Source organism: Bombina bombina, chromosome 6 (assembly GCF_027579735.1).
Source record: "Bombina bombina isolate aBomBom1 chromosome 6, aBomBom1.pri, whole genome shotgun sequence".
Taxonomy (NCBI): domain Eukaryota; kingdom Metazoa; phylum Chordata; class Amphibia; order Anura; family Bombinatoridae; genus Bombina; species Bombina bombina.
This window is the reverse complement of record NC_069504.1, coordinates 542,952,608-542,979,989: the sequence shown is the minus strand read 5'-3', so window position 1 is coordinate 542,979,989 and position 27,382 is coordinate 542,952,608. Positions and strand designations below refer to the sequence as shown.

Sequence of the window (27,382 nt, the reverse complement as noted above, 5' to 3'; positions counted from 1 at the left end):
GCACGGAGTTCCAAAATATTAATCGGTAATCTCACCTCCTGAGATTCCCAAACCCCTTGTGCCGTCAGAGACCCCCACACAGCTCCCCAACCTGTAAGACTTGCATCTGTTGAAATTACAGTCCAGGTCGGAAGAACAAAAGAAGCCCCCTGAACTAAACAATGGTGATCTGTCCACCACGTCAGAGAGTGTCGTACAATCGGTTTTAAAGATATTAATTGAGATATCTTTGTGTAATCCCTGCACCATTGGTTCAGCATACAGAGCTGAAGAGGTCGCATGTGAAAATGAGCAAAGGAGATCGCGTCCGATGCAGCAGTCATAAGACCTAAAATTTCCATGCATAAGGCTACCAAAGGGAATGATTGTGACTGAAGGTTTTGACAAGCTGATATCAATGTTAGACTTCTCTTGTCTGACAAAGACAGAGTCATAGACACTGAATCTACCTGGAAACCTAAAAAGGTTACCCTTGTCTGAGGAATCAATGAACTTTTTGGTAAATTGATCCTCCAACCATGATCTTGAAGAAACAACACAAGTCGATTCGTATGAGATTCTGTTAAATGTGAAGACTGAGCAAGTACCAAGATATCGTCCAAATAAGGAAATACCAATACCCTGTTCTCTGAATACAGACAGAAGGGCACCGAGAACCTTTGTAAAAATTCTTGGAGCTGATGTTAAGCCAAACGGTAGAGCCACAAAACTGGTAATGTTTGTCTAAAAAAGAGAATCTCAGAAACTAAAAGTGATCTGGATGAATCGGAATATGCAGATATGCATCCTGTAAATCTATTGTAGACATATAATGCCCTTGCTGAACAAAAGGCAGGATAGTCCTTACAGCTACCATCTTGAATGTTGGTATCCTTACATAACGATTCAATATTGATAGATCCGGAACTGGTCTGAAGAAATTGACCTTCTTTGGTACAATGAAGAGATAGAATAAAACCCCAGCCCCTGTTCCAGAACTGGAACTGGCATAATTACTCCAGCCAACTCTAGATCTGAAACACATTTCAGAAATGCTTGAGCCTTGCTAGGTTTACTGGGACACGGGAAAGAAAAAAATCTCTTTGCAGGAGGCCTTAACTTGAAGCCAATTCTGTACCCTTCTGAAACAATGTTCTGAAACCAGAGATTGTGAACGGAATTGATCCAAATTTCTTTGAAAAGAACGTAAACTGCCCCATACCAGCTGAGCTGGAATGAGGGCCGCACCTTCATGGGGACTTAGGAGCTGGCTTTGGGTTTCTAAACTGATACCGCTCCTGAGGATGAAGGATCAGGCTTTTGTTCCTTGTTGTGATTAAAGGAACGAAAACAATTATTAGACCTAAATTTACCTCAGATTTTTTATCCAGTGGTAAAAAAGTTCCCTTCCTTCCAGTAACAGTTGAGATAAAAGAATCCAACTGAGAACTGAATAATTTATTACCCTGGAAAGAAAGGGATAGCAAAGTTGACTTAGAAGACATATCAGCATTCCAAGTTTTAAGCCATAAAGCTCCTCTAGCTAAAATAGTTAGAGACATATACCTGACATCAATTCTAATGATATCAAAGATGGCATCACAAATAAAATAATTAGCATGTTATAGAATAATAATGCTATGAGAATTATGATCTGTTACTTCTAACCAAAAAGTTGAAGCTGCAGCAACATCCGCTAAAAATATAGCAGGAGTAGACACAGCCCCATTAACCTTAGGGATTTTGTCCCAAACTCTAATCTGTCAGATGGCACAGGATATAATTGCTTAAAACGTTTTAAAAGGAGTAAATGAATTACCCAAATTATTCTATTCCCTGGAAATTACTTCAGAAATAGCATCAGGGACAGGAAACACTTCTGGAATAACTACAGGAGATTTAAAAACCTTATTTAAACGTTAAGTTTTAGTATCAAGAGGACCAGAATCCTCTATTTCTAATGCAATTAATACTTCTTTAAATAAAGAACGAATAAATTCCATCTTGAACAAACACAAAGATTTATCAGCATCAACCTCTGAGACAGAAACCTCTGAACCAGAAGAACAATTATCAGTATCAGAATGATGATGTTCATTTAAAAATTCATCTGAAAAAAGAGAAGTTTTAAAAGACTTTTATGTATACTAGAAGGAGAAATAACAGACATAGCCTTCTTAATGGATTTAGAAACAAAATCTCTTATGTTATCAGGAACACTCTGAGTATTAGATGTTGACGGAACAGCAACAGGTAATGTAACAGTACTAAAGGAAATTTTATCTGCATTAACAAGTTTGTCATAACATTTAATACAAACAACAGCTGAAGGAACAGATACCAAAAGTGATACACTTAGCTTTGGTAGCTCCAGCGATTTTCCTGAAGTATCTTCTGACTCAGTTGCAACGTGGAACATCTTGCGATATGTAATAGAAAAAACAACATATAAAGCAAAATTGATCAAATTCCTTAAATGACAGTTTCAGGAATGGGAAAAAATGCCAGTGAACAAGCTTCTAGCAACCAGAAGCAATAAATAATGAGACTTAAATAATGTGGAGACAAAAGTGACGCCCATATTTTTTTAGCGCCAAATAAGACGCCCACATTATTTGGCGCCTAAATGCTTTTGGCGCCAAAAATGATGCCACATCCGGAACGCCGACTCTTTTGACGCAAAAGAACGTAAAAAATGACGCAACTTCCGGCGACACGTATGACGCCGGAAACAGAAAAAAATTTTGCGCCAAAAAAGTCTGCGCCAAGAATGACGCAATAAAATGAAGCATTTTCAGCCCCCGCGAGCCTAACAGCCCACAGGGAAAAAGTCAAATTTTTTAAGGTAAGAAAAAATGATTGATTCAAATGCATTATCCCAAATATGAAACTGACTGTCTGAGTCAAGGCAAATAAATGTTTGAATACATATATTTAGAACTTTATAAAAAAGTGCCCAACCATAGCTTAGAGTGTCACAGAAAATAAGACTTACTTACCCCAGGACACTCATCTACATGTTTGTAGAAAGCCAAACCAGTACTGAAACGAAAATCAGCAGAGGTAATGGTATATATATATAAGAGTATATCGTCGATCTGAAAAGGGAGGTAAGAGATGAATCTCTACGACCGATAACAGAGAACCTATGAAATAGACCCCGTAGAAGGAGATCATTGCATTCAAATAGGCAATACTCTCCTCACATCCTTCTGACATTCACTGCACGCTGAGAGGAAAACCGGGCTCCAACCTGCTGCGGAGCGCATATCAACGTAGAATCTAGCACAAACTTACTTCACCACCTCCATAGGAGGCAAAGTTTGTAAAAACTGATTTGTGGGTGTGGTGAGGGGTGTATTTATAGGCATTTTAAGGTTTGGGAAACTTTGCCCCTCCTGGTAGGAATGTATATCCCATACGTCACTAGCTCATGGACTCTTGCTAATTACATGAAAGAAATGAGACTTAAATAATGTGGAGACAAAAGCGACGCCCATATTTTTTTAGCGCCAAAAAAGACGCCCACATTATTTGGCGCCTAAATGCTTTTGGCGCCAAAAATGACGCCACATCCGGAACGCCAACATTTTTGGCGCAAAAGAACGTCAAAAAATGACGCAACTTCCGGCGACACGTATGACGCCGGAAACAGAAAAGATTTTTTGCGCCAAAAAAGTCTGCGCCAAGAATGACGCAATAAAATGAAGCATTTTCAGCCCCCGCGAGCCTAACAGCCCACAGGGGAAAAGTCAAAAAATTTTAAGGTAAGAAAATGGGAAACTTTGCCCCTCCTGGTAGGAATGTATATCCCATACGTCACTAGCTCATGGACTCTTGCTAATTACATGAAAGAAAAATAATCCACAACCCAAATATAAGTTATACTTATGAAGAAAAGAAAAACTGAAAATAGCAGCAGAAGAATCAAACTGAAACAGCTGCCTGAAGAACTTTTCTACCAAAAACTGCTTCAGAAGAAGCAAATACATCAAAACGGTAGAATTTAGTAAATGTATGCAAATAGGACCATGTCGCTGCTTTGCAAATCTGATCAACTGAAGCCTCATTCTTAAAAGCCCACGAAGTGGAGACTGATCTGGTTGAAGCTATAATCCTCTGAGGCGGGGCCTGACCCAACTCCAAATAAGCTTGATGAATCAAAAGCTTTAACCAAGAAGCCAAGGAAATAGCAGAGGCCTTCTGACCTTTCCTGGGACCAGAAAATATAACAAATAGACTAGAAGTCTTCCTGAAATCTTTAGTAGCTTCAACATAATATTTCAAAGCTCTTACCACATCCAAAGAATGTAAGGATCTTTCCAAAGGATTTTTAGGATTAGGACACAAGGAAGGGACAACAATTTCTCTACTAATGTTGTTAGAATTCACAACCTTAGGTAAAAATTAAAATGAAGTCCGCAAAACCGCCTTATCCTGATGAAAAATCAGAAAAGGAGATTCACAAGAAAGAGCAGATAGCTCAGACACTCTTCTAGCAGAAGAGATGGCCAAAAGGAACAACACTTTCCAAGAAAGTAGTTTAATGTCCAAAGAATGCATAGGCTCAAACGGAGGAGCCTGTAACGCCTTCAAAACCAAATTAAGACTCCAAGAAGGAGAAATTGATTTAATGACGGGCTTAATACAAACTAAAGCCCATACAAAACAGTGAATATCAGGAAGTTTAGCAATCTTTCTGTGAAATAAAACAGAAAGAGCAGAGATTTTTCCCTTCAAGGAACTTGCAGACAAACCCCTATCCAAACCATCCTGGAGAAACTGTAAAATTCTAGGAATTCTAAAAGAATGCCAAGAGAATTTATGAGAAGAACACCATGAAATGTAAATCTTCCAAACTCGATAATAAATCTTCCTAGAGACAGATTTACGAGCTTGTAACATAGTATTAATTACTGAGTCAGAGAAACCTCTATGACTTAATACTAAGCATTCAATTTCCATACCTTCAAATTTAATGATTTGAGATCCTGATGGAAAAACGGACCTAGAGACAGTAGGTCCGGCCTTAACGGAAGTGGCCAAGGTTGGCAACTGGACATCCAAACAAGATCCGCATACCAAAACCTGTGGGGCCAAGCTGGAGCTACCAGCAACACAAACGATTGTTCCATGATAATCTTGGAGATCACTCTCAGAAGAAGAACTAGAGGCGGGAAGATATAAGCAGGTTGATAACACCAAGGAAGTGTCAGCGCATCCACTGCTTCCGCCTGAGAATCCCTGGACAAGGACAGGTATCTGGGAAGTTTCTTGTTTAGATGAGAGGCCATCAGATGTATTTCTGAAAGACCCCACATCTGAACAATCTGAGAAAACACATCTGGATGGAGAGACCACTCCCATGGATGTAAAGTCTGATGGCTGAGATAATCCGCCTCCCAATTGTCTACACCTGGGATATGAACCGCAGAAATTAGACAAGAGCTGGATTCCACCCAAACAAGTATCTGAGATACTTCTTTTATAGTTAGGGGACTGTGAGTCCCACCATGTTGATTGACATATGCCACCGTTGTGATATTGTCTGTCTGAAAACACATGAACGGTTCTCTCTTCAACAGAGGCCAAAACTCAAGAGCTCTGAGAATTGCACGGAGTTCTAAAATAATGATTGGTAATCTCCCTTTTCGCGCCAAAAAATTCTCACGCCAAGAATGATGCAATAAAGTGTGGCATTTAGCGCACCCGCAAGCCTAAGACAGCCCGCAATTTAAAACAAGTAATCAATTGAATTGAAAAAGACTAAACCCCAGGTAAGAAAAATATTTCATCAATATTAACTTTCCCAAATATGAAACTGACAAGCTGCAAAAGGAAATACATGAACCTGACTCATGGCAAATATAAGTACAATACATATATTTAGAACTGTATATAAATGCATAAAGTGCCAAAGCATAGCTGAGGTGTCTTAAGAAATAAAAACATACTTACCAAAGACACCCATCCACATATAGCAGATAGCCAAACCAGTACTGAAACAGTTATCAGTAGAGGTAATGGTATATGAGAATATATCGTTGATCTGAAAAGGGAGGTAGGAGATGAACCTCTACGACCGATAACAGAGAACCTATGAAATAGACCCCCGTTAAGAAAATCACTGCATTCAATAGGTAATACTCTCCACGTCCCTCTGACATTCACTGTACTCTGAGAGGAATCGGGCTTCAACATGCTGAGAAGCGCATGTCAACGTAGAAATCTTAGCAAAAAACTTACTTCAACAACTCCATAAGAGGCAAAGTTTGTAAAACTGAATTGTGGGTGTGATGAGGGGTGTATTTATAGGCATTTTGAGGTTTGGGAAACTTTGCCCCTCCTGGTAGGATTGTATATCCCATACGTCACTAGCTCATGGACTCTTGCCAATTACATGAAAGAAATATATATATCTAGCTATTCACAACCTTTAATTTTTCATGCATATCCTTTCTTTAAAGAGCAGCAATGTACTTATGGTTGCTAGCTGAACACATTGGTAAGCCAATCACAAGAGGCATATATGTGCAGCAACCAATCAGCAGCTAGCTCCCAGCTCATGAGTCTACCTACTTTTAAACAACGGATACCAGGAGAACAAAGCAAATTTGATAACAGAAGAAAATTGGAAAGTCGTTTAAAATTGCATGCTGTATCTGAACCATGAAAAAAAAAATGTTGGATTTAATTTACCTTTAGAGCAACACTGTTAAATCTGACTGGTTTGGAGGGCAGTGGGGCTCATAAAATAGTGAAAATGTGGTAGGATAATCATCTGATAATAGACAGTTTAATAGAAAGTCCAATATGAATTTTTATTTATTTGATTATTTTTGTGAAAACTTTATCCAGTTACTTTTTTCTCTTTGTGAGTACTTGTGTTAGTCTATTGATGAGAAACGAGAAAAGTGATTGGCCTAAGACAGAGAGAGCGGAGGACAAAAAGTCTGCTATCCCATATTAACCAGTATAGTGCAGAGGACAAGGATTCTGCTATCCTATATTAACCTGTAGAGAGGGTGGAGGACAAAAAGTCTGCTATCCCGTATAAACCTGTAAAGTGTGGATAGCAAGAAGTCTACTGGCCCATATTAATCTGCAGAGTGTGGGGGGCAGGAAGTCTGCTTTCCCATATTAACCAGATGAGTGCATAGGACAAGAAGCATTTCCCATATTAACCTGTATTGTGAGAAGGGCAAGACATCTGCTATCCTATATTAACTTGCAGAGGACAAAAAGTCTGCTATAGAGTGCAAAGGACATGAACTCTGTTTTCCATGCAGAGGACAACACATTATACAGCACACATAATACCCATTACATGAAAGAGGGGATTACCCATTTTCAAATGAGGGGTCTTATGCTTCCTGAGGCTCCATTAGATAGCAGGTGACTGACATTAAGATAACCTGTCTAGGTGAGACATACCCAGGTGGCTATCAGCTGATCACCATGGCAATAATTATCACGTGACCGAACCGTAAGCATATGGAACATCATCGTGGGGGGTGCAGTATCTAGTATGTTGCCCCTCTACAATGCACAAAAAAAATGGAAATTCCTTTTTTTGAAAGCTGCAATGCTCATCTAGCAAATTGGAGTCCATCCAGCCATCAAGTGATTGTCAAAACAATGACAAAAACTTCATAAGGATTGTTTCTATTTTGAAGATTCTGGTGATTTTAGTAGACCTTTATTATCCTCTCAACATAGAAATATATCATAAGGCCCCTCATTTGAAAAAGTGACATCCCATCACTTAAATTAGGGTTTTCATGTAGTCATAACAGTCAAGTGATTGTCACAGTGACTATCACCTAATAGTAACCGCTAGCTTCATTTTGCTGCATTGTTGATGTTGGGACTCATAGATATACGTTTCCCTGAACTAATAAGAAAAATACAGGACTCAAAATAAATAGGAGAACTGAGTGAGTGTAAAAATAAATTATATTCTGTGAAATAGAAGACTGCTGCTTCTTAATCTACACTTAAGGCTGCAGTTTCGCATGTGCAAGTTGCACTGCAAGGGCTTCAAAACTGCATTTGCCGCTTGATAAATGGAGTCTCAAGTTTCTCTTGTATTTCTAGCTCACCCACGGAAAAAATAGAATGTAAGCTCTTTGGGCTTGTGACTCCACCATATCCACTGTATTTAGTTTATCCAGGTTAAAGTGATATGAAACTCACATTCTTTCTTCTATGATTCAGATAGAGCATGCAATTTTGAGCAATTTTCTAATTTACTCCTTTTATCCATTTGTCTTCGTTCTCTTGGTATCTTGATTTGAAAAGCAACAATAGAAACTTAGGAGCCAGCCTATTTCTGGTTCAGCACCCTGGGTAGCACTCGCTGATTGATGGCTAGCCAAGGTGCTGAACCAAAATTAGGCCGGATCCTAAGCTTACAAGTTGCTTAAAATTGCAAGCTTAATCTGAATCACAAAAGAAACAATTTGAGTTTCATATAACTATAAAAACTGCAATTTTTTTTCCTGTACCATCAAAACAGTGATGTATAGTATACAAATAAAAGTATACACAAAGTCTGATACTTTGTTCACCAATATCTACCAAAATAGCATCAATAATTTAAATTTTCATAACAAATGTATTGCAGCTGCAGGATTTTTATGAAGTTGTAAAATTGTTTAGCAGTTTGTCGCCCTTGTCTAAGGGAACACACTGGTAATTCTCCAGTCACAGAAGGTTACAAAACCACATGGTAGATATAAGCATAAACAATCAGTGACAGTTTGTATTACCTTTGAGTCTTGGTTGGCAGGCTGAGGAGGAGTTTTCATCTGTACAATGGTGTAAAGAATATCATGGATGTGGTTATTCAGGTACAGTACAGGGTTCGCAATGACAGTTTTTGTCACAGCAATGCTTGCCGACAGTAAGGGAAGGGTTGTAGGTAAAGGAAGTGGCGATTGAAGCTGCTTTACTGTTGTTTCCTGTATGTAAAATAATTAAAGGAAAAAAAGGATTTTAAAATATTTTGTCATGAGATCATTTTGGAAAATCATTTACAACTATCTTATATAATTTTGTGGCGCTAGTATGTTTTTCATGGTTTCAAAGTGCTCGTTAAAAATGCCTTTTCAGAATGTTTATCATACCTTTTGATTTGGCCAGTTAGACTCTGCCCTGATCTAAGCAATCACTGTGTGGCATGTAGTATAGTGAGATTAACATAATTAAAGGGACAGGGTACTCCATTTCATTATCCATTTAAAATTGTTTCCAAATAGATCATTATTTTCATATTAAAAATAGCTGATTTTGTCTATTGTATCCCCACATATATTGAACATTTCTGTATTTAAATGGATACTAAACCCACATTTTTTTCTTTCATGATTCAGATAGAGCACTCTTATTATCAATTTCTCTTCATTCTCTTGCTATCTTTATTTAAAAAGCAGGAATTTTAAGCTTAGTAGTCAGCCCATTTTAGGTTCAGCACCATGGATAGCGCTTGCTAATTGGTGGCTACATTTAGCAAACCAATAAGCAAGCATAAACTAGGTTCTTGACCAAAAAATGGGTCAGCTATTAAGCTTTATATTCCTGATTTTTAAATAAAGATAGCAAGAGAACAAAGAAAAAATGATAATAGGAGTAAATTAGAAAGTTGTTTACAATTGCATGCTCTATCTGAATCATGAAAGAAAAAAACAAATTGGGTTTAGCGTCCCTTTATGTACAAATTACAAAAAACAGGGAGGTGGCACATAGGGATCCCAGTGTCCGTAGAGACGATTATCCGGTAGTTCTTCTTACTGTATAATGCAGGGTTTCTTCACCGATGATAGAGCCCAAAAGTTTGTTCACCTTCCAAAGAGATTAGGATCTACAGATCGATTTACACATTGAAGTACAAACTGCAAGTATTTCACTGTTTATAGATATTGTACTTAAGCTACAACGAGCAACTTGACATTTTTATTGCCGTGGATCCACACGGACTGAAATGATTAAGGTCAGATCTTTGCCTTTAATACAAGCTCACCACCACATAAGATTGCTGTTTATAATAGTGTGCCTGTTTGTTACGATAACTCTACTAGCATAAGGAATAACAAAAATGAACTGGTGATTCCTTTATGACAAAGCATTCATCGTAAATTACCTCAAATTATACAATACTTTGGATGTTTTTTGCTTTTAAGATATATATTTTTTACTTATATTCTAACTGAGTAATATATACAGTATATGTTTTTATATCTATCTTTATTTACCCCAGATGCTAGATTGCAGACTTATTTTACTGGTATACCTACCTTTCTGCAGATAGTCAAATCTATAATACTGATCTTTAACTATTGATTTATAAATATAGATCTAAAAATTGTTTCACATAAATTGTTTTATATTACTGTTTTATAATACTGGGTTGGCCAACCTACCTTATTTCTAACTATCTTATTTCTGTATATATTGTCCATCTATATATAGTTCTTGTGCTGTTAAAATAAATTAGATTTTTATAAAAATTTGGTAGAAATTTTTTTACCGCATAATTTACTATATACAATCCATTTTTCATTCTCCATTTTTTATTGTATTTCTGTATACAGCTGCTTTATATATCATTCCCATTAGTTTGTAGTAGCTGTCTGAGCGCTCCTGTAACCACCTCCCATACCTCTATAAACCTTACTGTTCCTGAGGGGAACTTTTTGGTCACAAGAGCATAAAAAACACATAGCACAGGAAATATTAACCCTTTTGTTTACAAAAAATATGTAAACAAGACTGTTTAGATAAAATATTGTTCCCAGTGGGGGGCTCTGAAAAGAGGCACTAAAATGTTAAGTTTCCATTGTTCTCTCTAAGGCCACATTTAGCCTTGCAGGGACAGTTTTGGTGCGATTATCAAAGAAAATGCACTGTCCCTGCAAGCTGTCTTCCTTATAAATAAATGAGAGCTCTCTGCTATTTGAAAGTTTGCAATGGAGGACAAAGTACACAGGAACCCTGCGTATGTTTAAACTTAAATATTACGCCTATTACCAATCAAAATACACTGTTTTCAGTGAACTGTACCATACAATTGCTGTTATTTTCGTAAATAATTAGTAATTTGTGTGGTTAGTGTTTTTAATATTTTAATAAAAGCTCGCCACCTTTAATTTGTGAGAAAAACAGTAAGATCTGTAGGGTGAAAATGTTTAGATTATAACACTTGGATTTGAGAGAATTTCAGCCCATTTTATGGCAAAATAACAATAACGCTTTGTATTTTGTACTAATAAGGACACATTTCAATATGTTTTTGCACATCCGGTACACTAAAATTACAATTTACGCTGTGCATATTTAATACAATTTTATCTTGTGTAATTACAAAATTTATGGTTTTTGATAAAATACATTTTGGTGAACAATTTTGTTTTACGATTTTTGATGCACCTTAACAATACAATCTTTTCATGTGTATTTTTGTGTGAATAGTCCATTAGTTAGTTTTGTACGACTTTTAAATTATGATTTTCAATGTGCACTTTTGTACTGTTTGTATCTCCTTTTAGGGTAAAAAGTGGCTTTATGAAATTTTTAAGGAATCTCGCCAGCTCAGAGACCTTTAGATCATTGGGTCCCAAGTTTTGGCCTTTGAGGAAACAGTAATAAAGAAGATGATGAATGTGTGTAAATAATTGGACAGATAAGAAAAAACATAATTTATGTAAGAACTTACCTGATAAATTCATTTCTTTCATATTAGCAAGAGTCCATGAGCTAGTGACGTATGGGATATACATTCCTACCTGGAGGGGCAAAGTTTCCCAAACCTCAAAATGCCTATAAATACACCCCTCACCACACCCACAAATCAGTTTAACGAATAGCCAAGAAGTGGGGTGATAAAAAAAAGTGCGAAAGCATATAAAATAAGGAATTGGAATAGTTGTGCTTTATACAAAAAAATCATAACCACCAAAAAGGGTGGGTCTCATGGACTCTTGCTAATATGAAAGAAATGAATTTATCAGGTAAGTTCTTACATAAATTATGTTTTCTTTCATGTAATTAGCAAGAGTCCATGAGCTAGTGACGTATGGGATAATGACTACCCAAGATGTGGATCTTTCCACGCAAGAGTCACTAGAGAGGGAGGGATAAAATAAAGACAGCCAATTCCTGCTGAAAATAATCCACACCCAAAATAAAGTTTAATGAAAACATAAGCAGAAGATTCAAACTGAAACCGCTGCCTGAAGTACTTTTCTACCAAAAACTGCTTCAGAAGAAGAAAACACATCAAAATGGTAGAATTTAGTAAAAGTATGCAAAGAGGACCAAGTTGCTGCTTTGCAAATCTGATCAACCGAAGCCTCATTCCTAAACGCCCAGGAAGTAGAAACTGACCTAGTAGAATGAGCTGTAATCCTTTGAGGCGGAGTTTTACCCGACTCGACATAAGCATGGTGAATTAAGGATTTCAACCAAGATGCCAAAGAAATGGCAGAAGCTTTCTGACCTTTTCTAGAACCGGAAAAGATGACAAATAGACTAGAAGTCTTTCGGAAAGACTTAGTAGCCTCAACATAATATTTCAAAGCTCTAACAACATCCAAAGAATGCAACAATTTCTCCTTAGAATTCTTAGGATTAGGACATAATGAAGGAACCACAATTTCTCTACTAATATTGTTGGAATTCACAACCTTAGGTAAAAATTCAAAAGAAGTTCGCAACACCGCCTTATCCTGATGAAAAATCAGAAAAGGAGACTCACAAGAAAGAGCAGATAATTCAGAGACTCTTCTGGCAGAAGAGATGGCCAAAAGGAACAAAACTTTCCAAGAAAGTAATTTAATGTCCAATGAATGCATGGGTTCAAAAGGAGGAGCTTGAAGAGCCCTCAGAACCAAATTCAAACTCCAAGGAGGAGAAATAGACTTAATGACAGGCTTTATACGAACCAAAGCTTGTACAAAACAATGAATATCAGGAAGATTAGCAATCTTTCTGTGAAAAAGAACAGAAAGAGCAGAGATTTGTCCTTTCAAGGAACTGGCGGACAAACCTTTATCTAAACCATCCTGAAGAAACTGTAAAATTCTCGGAATTCTAAAAGAATGCCAGGAAAAATGATGAGAAAGACACCAAGAAATATAAGTCTTCCAGACTCTATAATATATCTCTCTAGATACAGATTTACGAGCCTGTAACATAGTATTAATCACAGAGTCAGAGAAACCTCTTTGACCAAGGATCAAGCGTTCAATCTCCATACCTTTAAATTTAAGGATTTGAGATCCTGATGGAAGAAAGGACCTTGCGACAGAAGGTCTGGTCTTAACGGAAGAGTCCACGGCTGGCAAGAGGCCATCCGGACAAGATCCGCATGCCAAAACCTGTGAGGCCATGCTGGAGCTACCAGCAGAACAAACGAGCATTCCTTCAGAATCTTGGAGATTACTCTTGGAAGAAGAACTAGAGGCGGAAAGATATAGGCAGGATGATACTTCCAAGGAAGTGATAATGCATCCACTGCCTCCGCCTGAGGATCCCGGGATCTGGACAGATACCTGGGAAGTTTCTTGTTTAGATGAGAAGCCATCAGATCTATTTCTGGGAGTTCCCACATTTGAACAATCTGAAGAAATACCTCTGGGTGAAGAGACCATTCGCCCGGATGCAACGTTTGGCGACTGAGATAATCCGCTTCCCAATTGTCTATACCTGGGATATGAACCGCAGAGATTAGACAGGAGCTGGATTCCGCCCAAACCAGAATTCGAGATACTTCTTTCATAGCCAGAGGACTGTGAGTCCCTCCTTGATGATTGATGTATGCCACAGTTGTGACATTGTCTGTCTGAAAACAAATGAACGACTCTCTCTTCAGAAGAGGCCAAGACTGAAGAGCTCTGAAAATTGCACGGAGTTCCAAAATATTGATCGGTAATCTCACCTCCTGAGATTCCCAAACCCCTTGTGCCGTCAGAGACCCCCACACAGCTCCCCAACCTGTAAGACTTGCATCTGTTGAGATTATAGTCCAGGTCGGAAGAACAAAAGAAGCCCCCTGAATTAAACGATGGTGATCTGTCCACCACGTCAGAGAATTTCGGACAATCGGTTTTAAAGATATTAATTGAGATATCTTTGTGTAATCCCTGCACCATTGGTTCAGCATACAGAGCTGAAGAGGTCGCATGTGAAAACGAGCAAAGGGGATCGCGTCCGATGCAGCAGTCATAAGACCTAGAATTTCCATGCATAAGGCTACCGAAGGGAATGATTGTGACTGAAGGTTTCGACAAGCTGAAATCAATTTTAGACGTCTTTTGTCTGTCAAAGATAGAGTCATGGACACTGAATCTATCTGGAAACCTAAAAAGGTTACCCTTGTCTGAGGAATCAATGAACTTTTTAGTGAATTGATCCTCCAACCATGATCTTGAAGAAACAACACAAGTCGATTCGTATGAGATTCTGCTAAATGTAAAGACTGAGCAAGTACCAAGATATCGTCCAAATAAGGAAATACCACAATACCCTGTTCTCTGATTACAGACAGAAGGGCACCGAGAACCTTTGTAAAAATTCTTGGGGCTGTAGCTAGGCCAAACGGCAGAGCCACAAACTGGTAATGCTTGTCCAGGAAAGAGAATCTCAGGAACTGATAGTGAGCTGGATGAATCGGAATATGCAGATATGCATCCTGTAAATCTATTGTAGACATATAATGCCCTTGCTGAACAAAAGGCAAGATAGTCCTTACAGTTACCATTTTGAATGTTGGTATCCTTACATAATGATTCAATAATATTAGATCCAGAACTGGTCTGAAGGAATTCTCCTTCTTGGGTACAATGAAGAGATTCGAATAAAACCAAAACTGGAACTGGCATAATTACTCCAGCCAACTCTAGATCTGAAACACATTTCAGAAATACTTGAGCTTTCACTGGGTTTACTGGGACACGGGAAAGAAAAAATCTCTTTGCAGGAGGTCTTATCTTGAAACCAATTCTGTACCCTTCTGAAACAATGTTCTGAATCCAAAGATTGTGAACAGCATTGATCCAAATTTCTTTGAAAAAACGTAATCTGCCCCCTACCAGCTGAGCTGGAATGAGGGCCGCACCTTCATGTGGACTTAGAAGCTGGCTTTGCTTTTCTAGAAGGATTGGATTTATTCCAGACTGGAGATGGTTTCCAAACTGAAACTGCTCCTGAGGATGAAGGATCAGGCTTTTGTTCTTTGTTGAAACGAAAGGAACGAAAACGATTATTAGCCCTGTTTTTACCTTTAGATTTTTTATCCTGTGGTAAAAAAGTTCCTTTCCCACCAGTAACAGTTGAGATAATAGAATCCAACTGAGAACCAAACAATTTATTACCCTGGAAAGAAAGGGAAAGTAGAGTCGATTTAGAAGACATATCAGCATTCCAAGTTTTAAGCCATAAAGCTCTTCTAGCTAAAATAGCTAGAGACATAAACCTGACATCAACTCTGATAATATCAAAAATGGCATCACAGATAAAATTATTAGCATGTTGAAGAAGAATAATAATATTATGAGAATCATGATCTGTTACTTGTTGCGCTAAAGTTTCCAACCAAAAAGTTGAAGCTGCAGCAACATCAGCCAATGATATAGCAGGTCTAAGAAGATTACCTGAACACAGATAAGCTTTTCTTAGAAAGGATTAAATTTTCCTATCTAAAGGATCCTTAAAGGAAGTACCATCTGCCGTAGGAATAGTAGTACGTTTAGCAAGGGTAGAAATAGCCCTATCAACTTTAGGGAGTTTGTCCCAAAACTCTAATCTGTCGGACGGTACAGGATATAATTGCTTAAAACGTTTAGAAGGAGTAAATGAATTATCCAAATTATTCCATTCTCTGGAAATTACTTCAGAAATAGCACCAGGAACAGGAAACACTTCTGGAATAACCACAGGAGATCTAAAGACCTTGTCTAAACGTTTAGATTTAGTATCCAGAGGACCAGAATCCTCAATTTCTAATGCAATTAGGACTTCTTTAAGTAAAGAACGGATAAATTCCATTTTAAATAAATATGACGATTTATCAGCATCAACCTCTGAGACAGAATCCTCTGTATCAGAAGAATCAGAATGATGATGTTCATTTAAAAATTCATCTGTATAAAGAGAAGTTTTAAAATACTTTTTATGTTTACCAGAAAGAGGAATAACAGACATAGCCTTCTTAATGGATTCAGAAACAAAATCTCTTATGTTATCAGGAACACTCTGAACATTAGATGTTGATGGAACTGCAACAGGTAATGGTACTTTACTAAAGGAAATATTTTCTGCATTAACAAGTTTGTCATGACATTTAATACAAACAACAGCTGGAGGAACAACTACCAAAAGTTTACAGCAGATACACTTAGCTTTGGTAGTTCCAGCACCAGACAGCGATTTTCCAGTAGTATCTTCTGACTCAGTTGCAACGTGGGACATCTTGCAATATGTATATGAAAAAACAACATATAAAGCAAAATTGATCAAATTCCTTAAATGACAGTTTCAGGAATGGGAAAAAATGCCAGTATACAAGCTTCTAGCAACCAGAAGCAACAAAAAATGAGACTTAATAAAGTGGAGACAAAATTGACGCCCACATTATTTGGCGCCTAAATGCTATTAGCGCCAAAAATGACGCCACATCCGGAACGCCGACATTTTTGGCGCGAAAAAACGTCAAAAATGACGCAACTTCCGGCGACACGTATGACGCCGGAAATAGAAAAAAAAATTTCGCGCCAAGAAAGTCCGCGACAAGAATGATGCAATAAAATGAAGCATTTTCAGCCCCCGCGAGCCTAACAGCCCACAGGGAAAAAGTCAAATTTTTAAGGTAAGAAAAAAATGATATATTCAAATGCATTATCCCAAATATGAAACCGACTGTCTGAAATAAGGAAATGTTGAACATCCTGAGTCAAGGCAAATAAATGTTTGAATACATATATTTAGAACTTTATAAAAAAGTGCCCAACCATAGCTTTAGAGTGTCACAGAAAATAAGACTTACTTACCCCAGGACACTCATCTACATGTTGTAGAAAGCCAAACCAGTACTGAAACGAAAATCAGCAGAGGTAATGGTATATATATAAGAGTATATCGTCGATCTGAAAAGGGAGGTAAGAGATGAATCTCTACGACCGATAACGGAGAACCCATGAAATAGACCCCGTAGAAGGAGATCATTGAATTCAAACAGGCAATACTCTCCTCACATCCCTCTGACATTCACTGCACGCTGAGAGGAAAACCGGGCTCCAACCTGCTGCGGAGCGCATATCAACGTAGAATCTAGCACAAACTTACTTCACCACCTCCATAGGAGGCAAAGTTTGTAAAACTGATTTGTGGGTGTGGTGAGGGGTGTATTTATAGGCATTTTGAGGTTTGGGAAACTTTGCCCCTCCAGGTAGGAATGTATATCCCATACGTCATTAGCTCATGGACTCTTGCTAATTACATGAAAGAAACTAAATTTATGCTTACCTGATAAATTACTCTCTTTTACGATATGACGAGTCCACGGATTTCATCCTTACTTGTGGGATATTAACCTCCTGCTAACATGAAGTGGCAAAGAGCACCACAGCAGAGCTGTATATATAGCCCCCCCCCCCCTTCCCCTCCACCCTCAGTCATTCAGCCGAAGGTATAGGAAGAGAAAAAGGAAAGGCTAAAAAGGTGCAGAGGTGACTGAAGTTTACAAAAAATATAAAGAAAAACTGTCTTAAAAAGAACAGGGTGGGCTGTGGACTCGTCATATCGTAAAAGAAAGTAATTTATCAGGTAAGCAAAAATTTAGTTTTCTTTTACAAAGATATGACGAGTCCACGGATTTCATCCTTACTTGTAGGAAACCAATACCAAAGCAATAGGACACGGATGAAAGGGAGGGAAAAGACAGGAACCACCACTGCTTGAAGAACCTTTCTCCCAAAGATAGCCTCAGAAGAAGCAAAAGTATCAAATTTGGAAAAAGTGTGAAGGGACGACCAAGTCGCAGCCTTACAAATCTGTTCCACAGATGCATCGTTTTTAAAAGCCCATGTGGAAGCTACAGCCCTAGAAGAATGAGCCGTAATTCTTTCTGGAGGATGCTGTCCAGCAGTCTCATATGCCAGGCGGATGATACTTCTCAGCCAAAAAGAAAGAGAGGTAGCCGTAGCTTTCTGACCCCTAAGCTTTCCAGAATAAACAATGAATAATGAAGATGATTGACGGAAATCCTTAGTTGCCTGTAAGTAAAACTTTAAGGCACGGACCACGTCCAAGTTATGTAACAGACGCTCCTTCTTAGAAGAAGGATTAGGACACAAGGAAGGAACAACAATTTCCTGATTAATATTCTTATTCGAAAAAACCTTAGGAAGGAACCCAGGTTTGGTACGTAAAAACCACCTTATCAGAATGAAATATCAGATAAGGCGAATCACACTGTAATGCTGAAAGCTCAGAAACTCTTCGAGCAGAAGAAATAGCAACCAAAAACAGAACTTTCCAAGATAATAGTTTAATATCTATGGAATGCATAGGTTCAAACGGAACCCCTTGCAGAACTTGAAGAACTAAATTCAAACTCCAGGGAGGAGTAATAGGTCTAAATACAGGCTTAATTCTAGTTAGAGCCTGACAAAAAGACTGAACATCTGATACATTTGCCAAACGTTTGTGAAACAGAATTGAAAAAGCTGAAATTTGTCCCTTTAAAGGGACACTCAATCAAAATTAAACTTTCATTATTCAGATAGAGCATGCCATTTTAAACAACTTTCCAATTTACTTCCATTAACAAAATGTGCACAGTCTTTTTATATTTAAACTTTTTAAGTCACCAGCTCCTACTGAGCATGTGCAAGAATAAGTGTGTATGCGTTTGTGAATGGCTGATGGCTGTCACATGGTATGTGTATGCATTTGTGAATGGCTGATGGTTGTCACCTGGTACATGGGGAGTGGAAAAAGACATAACTTAAAATTGTCAGAAAAAAAAATCTACTACTCATTTGAAGTTCAGACTAAGTGCTATTGCATTGTCTTGTTATCTTGCATTTCTTGATTATGAAAATCAACTGTGTTGACTGGTCCTTTAAGGAACTTGCTGATAACCCTTTCTCCAATCCTTCTTGGAGAAAAGACAAAATCCTAGGATCCTAACTTTACTCCATGAGTAACCCTTGGATTCACACCAAAAATATATTTACGCCATATCTTATGATAGATTTTTCTAGTGACAGGCTTTCTAGCCTGTATCAAAGTATTGATAACTGAACCGGAGAATCCTCGCTTCAATAAAATCAAGCGTTCAATCTCCACGCAGTCAGTTGCAGAGAAATTAGATTTGGATGTTGGAAAGGACCTTGAATGAGAAGGTCCTGTCTAAACGGAAGTTTCCACGGTGGCAGAGAGGACATGTCCACTAGATCCGAATACCAAGTCCTGCGTGGCCACGCAGGTGCTATCAGGATAACTGAAGCTTTCTCCTGTTTGATTCGAGCAATCACGCGTGGGAGGAGAGGAAACGGTGTAAACACATAAGATAGGCTGAACAGTCAAGGTACTGCCAAGGCATCTATCAGTTCGGTCTGAGGATCCCTTGACTGGGATCTGTATCTTGGAAGCTTGGCATTCTGACGAGATGCCATCAAAACCAATTCCGGTCTGCCCCATCTGAGAATAAATGAGGCAAATACCTCCGGGTGAAGTTCCCACTCCCCCGGATGAAAAGTCTGTCGACTTAGAAAATCTGCTTCCCAGTTCTCTACCCCTGGGATGTAGATCGCTGACAGATGACAAGAGTGGGCCTCTGCCCAACTGATTATCTTGGATACTTCTATCATCGCTAAGGAACTCCTTGTTCCCCCCTGATGATTGACATATGCCACAGTCGTTATGTTGTCCGACTGGAATTTGATGAATTTGGCCGAAGCCAACTGAGGCCACGCCTGAAGCGCATTGAATATTGCTCTCAGTTCTTGAATATTGATTGGAAGTAGAGACTCCACCTGAGTCCAAACACCCCGAGCCTTCAGGGAGTATCAAACTGCACCCCAGCCCAGAAGGCTGGCATCTGTTGTCACTATCACGCACAAGGGTCTGCGGAAACAAGTCCCCTGGGACAGATGATCTGGCGACAAACACCAAAGAAGAGAGTTTCCGGTCTCTTGATCCAGAATTATCTTTGGAGATAAATTCGCATAATCCCCATTCCACTGACCGAGCATGCACAGTTTCAGTGGTCTGAGATGAAAGCGAGCAAACGGAACAATGTCCATTGCCGCTACCATTAATCTGATTACCTCCATACACTGAGCCACTGATGCCCGAGGAATGGACAAAAGTGCTCCGCAAGTATTCAAAATCTTTGATTTTCTGACCTCCGTCAGAAATAATTTCATGGCTACCGAGTCTATCAGAGTTCCCAGAAAAGGAACCCTTGTCTGTGGAACAAGTGAACTCTTCTCTATGTTCACCTTCCAGCCGTGAGTTCTCAGAAAAGACAACACTCTGTCCGTGTGAGATTTTGTCAGATGATATGTTGATGCCTGAATCAGAATATCGTCCAGATAAGGCGCCACCGCTATCCCTTGAAGTCTGAAAACCGCCAAAAGAGACCCTAGAACCTTTGTGAAGATTCTGGGTGCTGTGGCCAACCCAAAAGGAAGAGCCACAAACTGATAATGTTTGTCCAAGAAAGCAAACCTTAGAAACCGATGATGATCTTTGTGGATTGGGATATGAAGGGAAGCATCCTTCAAATCCACGGTAGTCAAATATTGACCCTCCTGGATCATTGGCAAAATCGTTCGAATTGTCTCCATCTTGAATGATGGAACTTTTAGAAATTTGTTTAGACACTTGAGGTTCAAAAAGGGTCTGAATGTTCCCTCTTTTTTGGGGACCACAAATAGGTTTGAGTAAAACCCCTGTTCCAATTTTGGAACAGGACAGATTACTCCCATAGTAAAAAGGTCTTTTACACAGCGTTAGAACGCCTCTCTCTTTATCTGGTTTGCAGATAATTTTGAAAGATAAAATCTCCCTCTTGAGAGAAAAACCTGGAATTCCAATTGATAACCGTGGGTCACTATTTCTAGTGCCCAGGAATCCTGGACATCACTTGCCCAAGCCTGAGCAAAGAAAGAAAGTCTGCCCCCTACTAGATCCGGTCCCGGATCGGGGGCCACCCTTTCATGCTGCTTTGTGGAAGAAGAAGCGGGGGGTCCTCCTTTAAAGTTCCAAAAGGAACGAAATTATTCTATTTACCCCTCATTTTTACCGAACTATCCTGCGGTAGGGCATGGCCCTTACCTCCTGTAATATCAGAAATGATCTCCTTCAATTCTGGCCCAAAAAGGGTCTTACCTTTAAAGGGAATAGCTAAAAGCTTATGTTTTGATGACACAGCAGCAGACCAAGAGTTGAGCCACAATGCTCTACGTGCTAAAATAGCAAATGCTGCATTTTTTGCTTCTAATTTAGCAATTTGAAAAGCGGCATCAGTAATAAAAGAATTAGCTATCTTAAGAGCCTTAATTCTATCTAGAATGTCATCTAATGGAGTCTCAACCTTAAGAGACTCTTCTAGAGCCTTAAACCAAAAAGCTGCTGCAGTAGTTACTGGAACAATGCAAGCCGTAGGTTGTAAAAGAAAACCCTGATTAACAAATAATTTCTTTAGTAGACCTTCTAATTTCTTATCCATAGGATCCTTGAAAGCACAACTATCCTCAATGAGTATAGTAGTATGCTTAGCTAGGGAAGAAATAGTTCCCTCTACCTTAGGGACCGCTTGCCATGAGTCCCGAATGGTATCTGATATAGGAAACATTTTCTTAAAATTAGGAGAGGGAGAAAACGGTATACCTGGTCTATGCCATTCCTTACTAATAATTTCCGAAATTCTCTTAGGAACCGGAAAAACATCAGTGTAAGTAGGAACTTCCAAATATTTATCCATTTTACACAATTTCTCTGGAGGAATCACAATAGGATCACAATGGTCCAGAGTCGCTAAAACCTCCATAAGCAACAGACAGAGGTGTTCAAGCTTAAATTTAAATGACATAGCATCCAAATCTGTCTGAGGCAAAACATTCCCTGAATCAGAAATTTCATCCTCAGAGTTTTCACCCTGCAGAGTAAAGGAATTGGACGCACCGGAAGTACTAGGCGTCGCTTGTGTGGGAATAAAAGGTTGTGACATTTGGGGAGAATTGGATGGCATATCCTGATTCTCTTCAGACTGAGAATCATCCCTAGGCACACTTACTTTATTTAAAATATGCTTTTAACATTGTAAAGCCCTTTCAGTACAAAAGTTACACAATAGCTTCTAAACACATAGAACAATGAGAAACCTCAATGTTAGGCATGTTGAACAGACTAGTATACCACAAAAGTCGTTTAAACACTTATTTATAGCATAAAATAAACATTAGAAAAAATGTGTACTGTGCCTTTAAGAAAAGAAAAAGTGAACAATTTTTCCAAAATGCACAAAAAAAAAAATTATTCCCAAATTTAACTTAAAGGGACACTGTACCCAATTTTTTTCTTTTGTGATTCAGATAGAGCATAACATTTTAAGCAACTTTCTAATGTATTCCTATTATCAAATGTTCTTTATTCTCTTGGTATCTTTATTTGAAATGCAAGAATGTAAGTTTAGATGCCGGCCCATTTTTGGTGAACAACCTAGGTTGTCCTTGCTGATTGGTGGATAAATTCATCCACCAATCAAAAACTGCTGTCCAGAATTCTGAACCAAGAAAAAAAGCTTAGATGCCTTCTTTTTCATATAGAGATGGCAAAGAAAGAAGAAACATTGATAATAGGAGTAAATTAGAAAGTTGCTTAAAATTGCATGCTCTATCGGAATCACGAAAGAAAAATTTTGGGTCCAGTGTCCCTTTAATATCGTTGGTTAATCCAAAAATTACTGCACTCAGAAGCAAGGGCAGAAATAAGGCTTTAGAAGTACTTATATCAACATGTAGTCAAAAGATAGATAAAAATACACTCTGCACCTTGCGACAGCTCTGCTGTGGCGCCTACCTACCCCCAGGGTACTTCAAATCAAGTTTCCAACCCTTCAGACCAGCTACACAGTCCAGGAGCCACCGAGTTACTGTTTGCTGCTGCTAAGCCTGAAGAAATTGCGTCAAAATAGGCTCCGCCCCTTAAGGTCAAAAGTTGGAGTAGGCCCAAACAACACCGCATGGAAATGCAGTTTTGCACTAAAGTAAAAATACACACACAATATAACCCTCAAGCATAAAACCAATAAGTTTTAAGTGCCAAAAATAAAAAAAAATAAAACATTGTTTTTTATATTGTCTCCCATGTCACATAATGCCCAAATATCAACTAATGATAAATATAAAATAGGGACTCCAGTAACACCCCTCTTATTAAAATAGGTTTTACTGCTTACCCCATTCCCATACAGGGAAATAATGCCAGCCAGTTCTGATACACCAAGTCTCCTCAGAAAAAAAGGCTGCACATACCTTAATGCTGCTTGTAGCATGAAACCTGTCTCCACACTGAAGATGTCTCATCGTTACCTTCAGAAGTCTTGTGGAAACCAGCGTGGATCTTAGTTACAAATGCTAAGATAATCAAACCTCAGGGCAGAAATCTTCTTCCATATCCCCCTGAGGAAAATAGTATGCACCGGTAACATTTAAAATAAAAAACTTCTTGATTGAAGAAACTAAAACTAACACCTCACTTTATCATGTCTAACTAGTATAACACAGGCAAAGAGAATGACTGGGGGAGGAGGGGAAGGGGAGGGGCTATATATACAGCTCTGCTGTGGTGCTCTTTGCCACTTCCTGTTAGCAGGAGGTTAATATCCCACAAGTAAGTATGAAATCCGTGGACTCGTCATATCTTTGTAAAAGAAATTAGGTATTCTCTTTCTACAAGATCAGACTATTATAGTGGTTTGTGGCTTCAACTAGCAGAAACAGCTATTCCATATGCAAAAATAAACTTAAAGGAACAACCCCACCAAACACTTTAAACTCTGCAGCTGGTATACAAATTAATTGGAAACATATTAAGGGGAAAACAATTTTACAGTGCATTGTCCCTTTAAGCATGGTATACCTACTCAAGCCTTTCTGAGTGGAATAGAAATGACACAATAAATTATGAAATACACATTGCATAATTTCAGTAATGTTTAAGGCAGTCACATATAGCAAGCACACAAGATAAGTACAGAACATTAAATATATTGCAATGTCCAAATTAGCAGTCTGAGCTAATACTAGCAATATATGTCTACACACACATTTATACATACACACACACCAATACCTAAGCATTACCTGCTGAGACTCTTGCAACAAAAATTTGAGTTCCATTCTTACAGAAGCCAGACCACCTCCTTGTGCTCCATGTAAACTACAGTAACTTAGGAAAACCCTTAACAGAGCCTGGTTCTTTTGTAGCCACCATTTTCGCTTTTCTGCATGTTCTCTTTTGGCTTGTAATCTACGACGTTCTATCTGGTGGCGCTCGTATGAGCCAATATCTGTCTTCTCAGTGAAATTTTGGTTGTCTAAAATGTCACTGGATGATACTTTAGCTGTGTAATCTTTGCTCTCAGTTTCATGATTAAATATTTTGTGCATGGCAGCAATCTCTTTCTCCAGCCAGTTGTACAGCTGAAATCTCAGTTTACCTCCATCTACTTCGTGTCCTGTCGCTAAAGTTCTTAGTTCAGTCATCAGAATCTTCAAACATGCTCTAAATTTAAGTTGTTCTGCAATTACATCAACTTCACTTTCCTCTTTCACATTATCAGGTGTTTGTGATTCTGAATTGAAATTATTTTCACTTTGCTTTTTTTGCTCTGTATCAAAAGTTTTTAATACTATTCCATCTTCGTCTTGATCACTTCCTTGATCATCACCCCAATCTAGCTGAAGTGGCTCATCCTCGACAGTCAAAGCTGGCACACTCCAGTCAAAGTCTGTCACAGAACCTTCACAGTGTGACAATTTTGTTGGGTTTACTACTGGAGTTAGCCAGTCATTTGTGATCCCCTCCACCAAATGACTTGCTTTATCTAAAGATTGCAGACTGTTTTGTCCAACAGAATCTAAGCTCAAACCACCATCACCACTAGGCATTTTCCTGGTGAGTTTAGGGATCTTGGAAAGCACTTCTAGAGCAAGAACTGGACACCCTACTTTGAATTGGGCATTTGCTGTGGTGAAAAATAATTTCCTTTCAATCAGATTTATTTTATCCACATGAAGTTTCTCTGTCTTAAATCCTGGAGTTGACAGTGCGGCATCAGGAGTATTGAAATTTCTTAGAATTAGCAGAGGGTGAGTCCGTAGGTAGTTATAAAAACTGAATACCACTGGATTGCACGACTTTATGAGAACTAGAGAAATCAAATAAATTAAAAACATAAAATGAAAAAACAGTCTATTGTATGTGTAAAATACAAATGTAGGATAATAGCTTTCTAGAAAATGAATATCTCAATTACACTGCACAAGTCTTGTTAAAATATAAAAACTGCATGTTTTCAGTATTGTACATTTATAAAAAAAGATCAGTGAATAAGGATATTAGCAAATAAATCATCATATACTAGCCCCATTAACATTCAGAACGTAAGGTAGATGATATCAATAAGTAGTATTTTAATGAATTATATTTAAAATATGTAAAAACACAACACATTTAAACAACATTCATTATAAATCTTTTGTATGTTTGATTGACCGATTGTAGTTCACATACCTGGATTTTTATCATCTTCTTTTGGGGTTTGTTCCAATAAAGTATCACGTGCCTTAGTGTAATCTTTCATTATCCAGTATGCAATGCTTCTCAAAAAAGGATCAGGGTGCAGCTTCCTGCAGCAAAAACCTGTACCATCTTTGCTGCAGCCCAATACTTTTTCATAAAGAAGTGATTCATATGTTGACGATGTGTCAATTTCTGATTCATATAATCTAGAAATGATCATAGCAAGCTGGATATCTTCCATCTTTTCCAGACACACCTGGAATAGATCAAGTTTGAAATTAATTATGGATAAGAATAATTATTTTACAAAGACTAAAATTATGTTGTTTTTTTTTACCTCAATAGCATCCTTTAATGAACCAGCCAATAAAAAGAAAGCAGCAGACTGCTCAAATCGTTGCTTTCCAAGCAATGAAAAGGCATTCTTTAGGGCTGCTTTGCGCCATCTGTCCTCAGTAAAATTATGGCTGAAAAACTGAGTCATCTTTTCATCGCACTGAGACCTGGAAGAAAATTAACACAGGAGTTTCCATGAGAGCATATGGAAAAATATAAACTGACAAACTTTTGCTATAGCACAATAAAATTATACTACAGTATAAATATTACTTTTCTATGTGTCTTCTGTGTGTCTGAAAACTGGGTAAGGGATAGCGAGCTAAATGGAAGTTAGTGAAATTTATATGGAACAAAATAATAAGACAATAAGAAAATGTAGACAGACTGATAGAAATATGGGATGAAATGGAAAGAAAATATGTTAATACCATGTATGGCAAGAAAGGAAGCCTCTTTGGTTTGAGGGTAGTTGGACGTGGAAGCTGGGTGAAGGTATGAATGATGAAGGGAAGGATGCATATTTCATATAAACACAGTGATAACTGGTTTAAGAGCTCATGACTGATATTAAAATAGAAAAACGTGATTTGATCTGGGTGTGAAATGCTGCTGTGGCAAGTGGTTTGGGTGGAAGCCCAATGTTTGCTTTACTTTGTTTCAAATGGGATTGAAAGAGAAGTTAAGTTGAGACATACAGCTGACAGATGGTGGATGAAAAATGCATGTATCATTAAAGGCTACAAAAAAAAAGTTGGTGCCCGAGAAAAAGAAAGGAAATATGGTTGGTCACATCTTACATGTGAAAATACTTGTGCATTCTTATGGGTATGGATTATTTGTTGGCAAACTGTTTGCATTCTTATAAATCTTTACTAAGTACATATGGTACTTTCATATATAGTTTTAAAGTAATCAATCTTCTGTGGAACTTCTATTATTAATGTGCAAAAATATTCAAGGAAGATCTATGCATACTTTTTACCTATATACTGTACATGTGCATGTGCATCAAGCATGTACAGAAAGCTGGCATTATCTCCTTTAAGGAGGATTTACCTGAACAAACCCCAAAGCACAGCCTTCTTCTTCATTGCCAAGTAGAAAACTGCAGCATCTAATGGGTCATTATGTCTTTGAAATGCTGCTTTGGCAACCTGTTGAAAACAAATAATTACCCACAATTCAAACATTTAGGTAATGTCTTGTCTTATAAGATCAAAAGCGAAAACTTTGTATTAATAATTACCCA

The 27,382-nt window shown here is 38.1% G+C and overlaps 1 protein-coding gene across 2 annotated transcripts in view; it reads right to left on the bottom strand.

Moving 5' to 3' along the window:
- The window catches only part of DMXL2 (Dmx like 2), a 641,271-nt gene that overhangs the window by 238,080 nt on the left and 375,809 nt on the right, over positions 1-27,382 (bottom strand). For both annotated transcript variants that reach the window (XM_053717470.1, XM_053717469.1), the window contains exons 21-25: positions 27,190-27,287; positions 26,132-26,297; positions 25,786-26,050; positions 24,354-25,420; positions 8,751-8,942 (exon numbers count right to left, since the gene is read on the bottom strand). In XM_053717470.1, the coding sequence (XP_053573445.1) occupies positions 8,751-8,942; positions 24,354-25,420; positions 25,786-26,050; positions 26,132-26,297; positions 27,190-27,287 (1,788 nt within the window). The remainder of the gene's footprint in view (positions 1-8,750; positions 8,943-24,353; positions 25,421-25,785; positions 26,051-26,131; positions 26,298-27,189; positions 27,288-27,382) is intronic.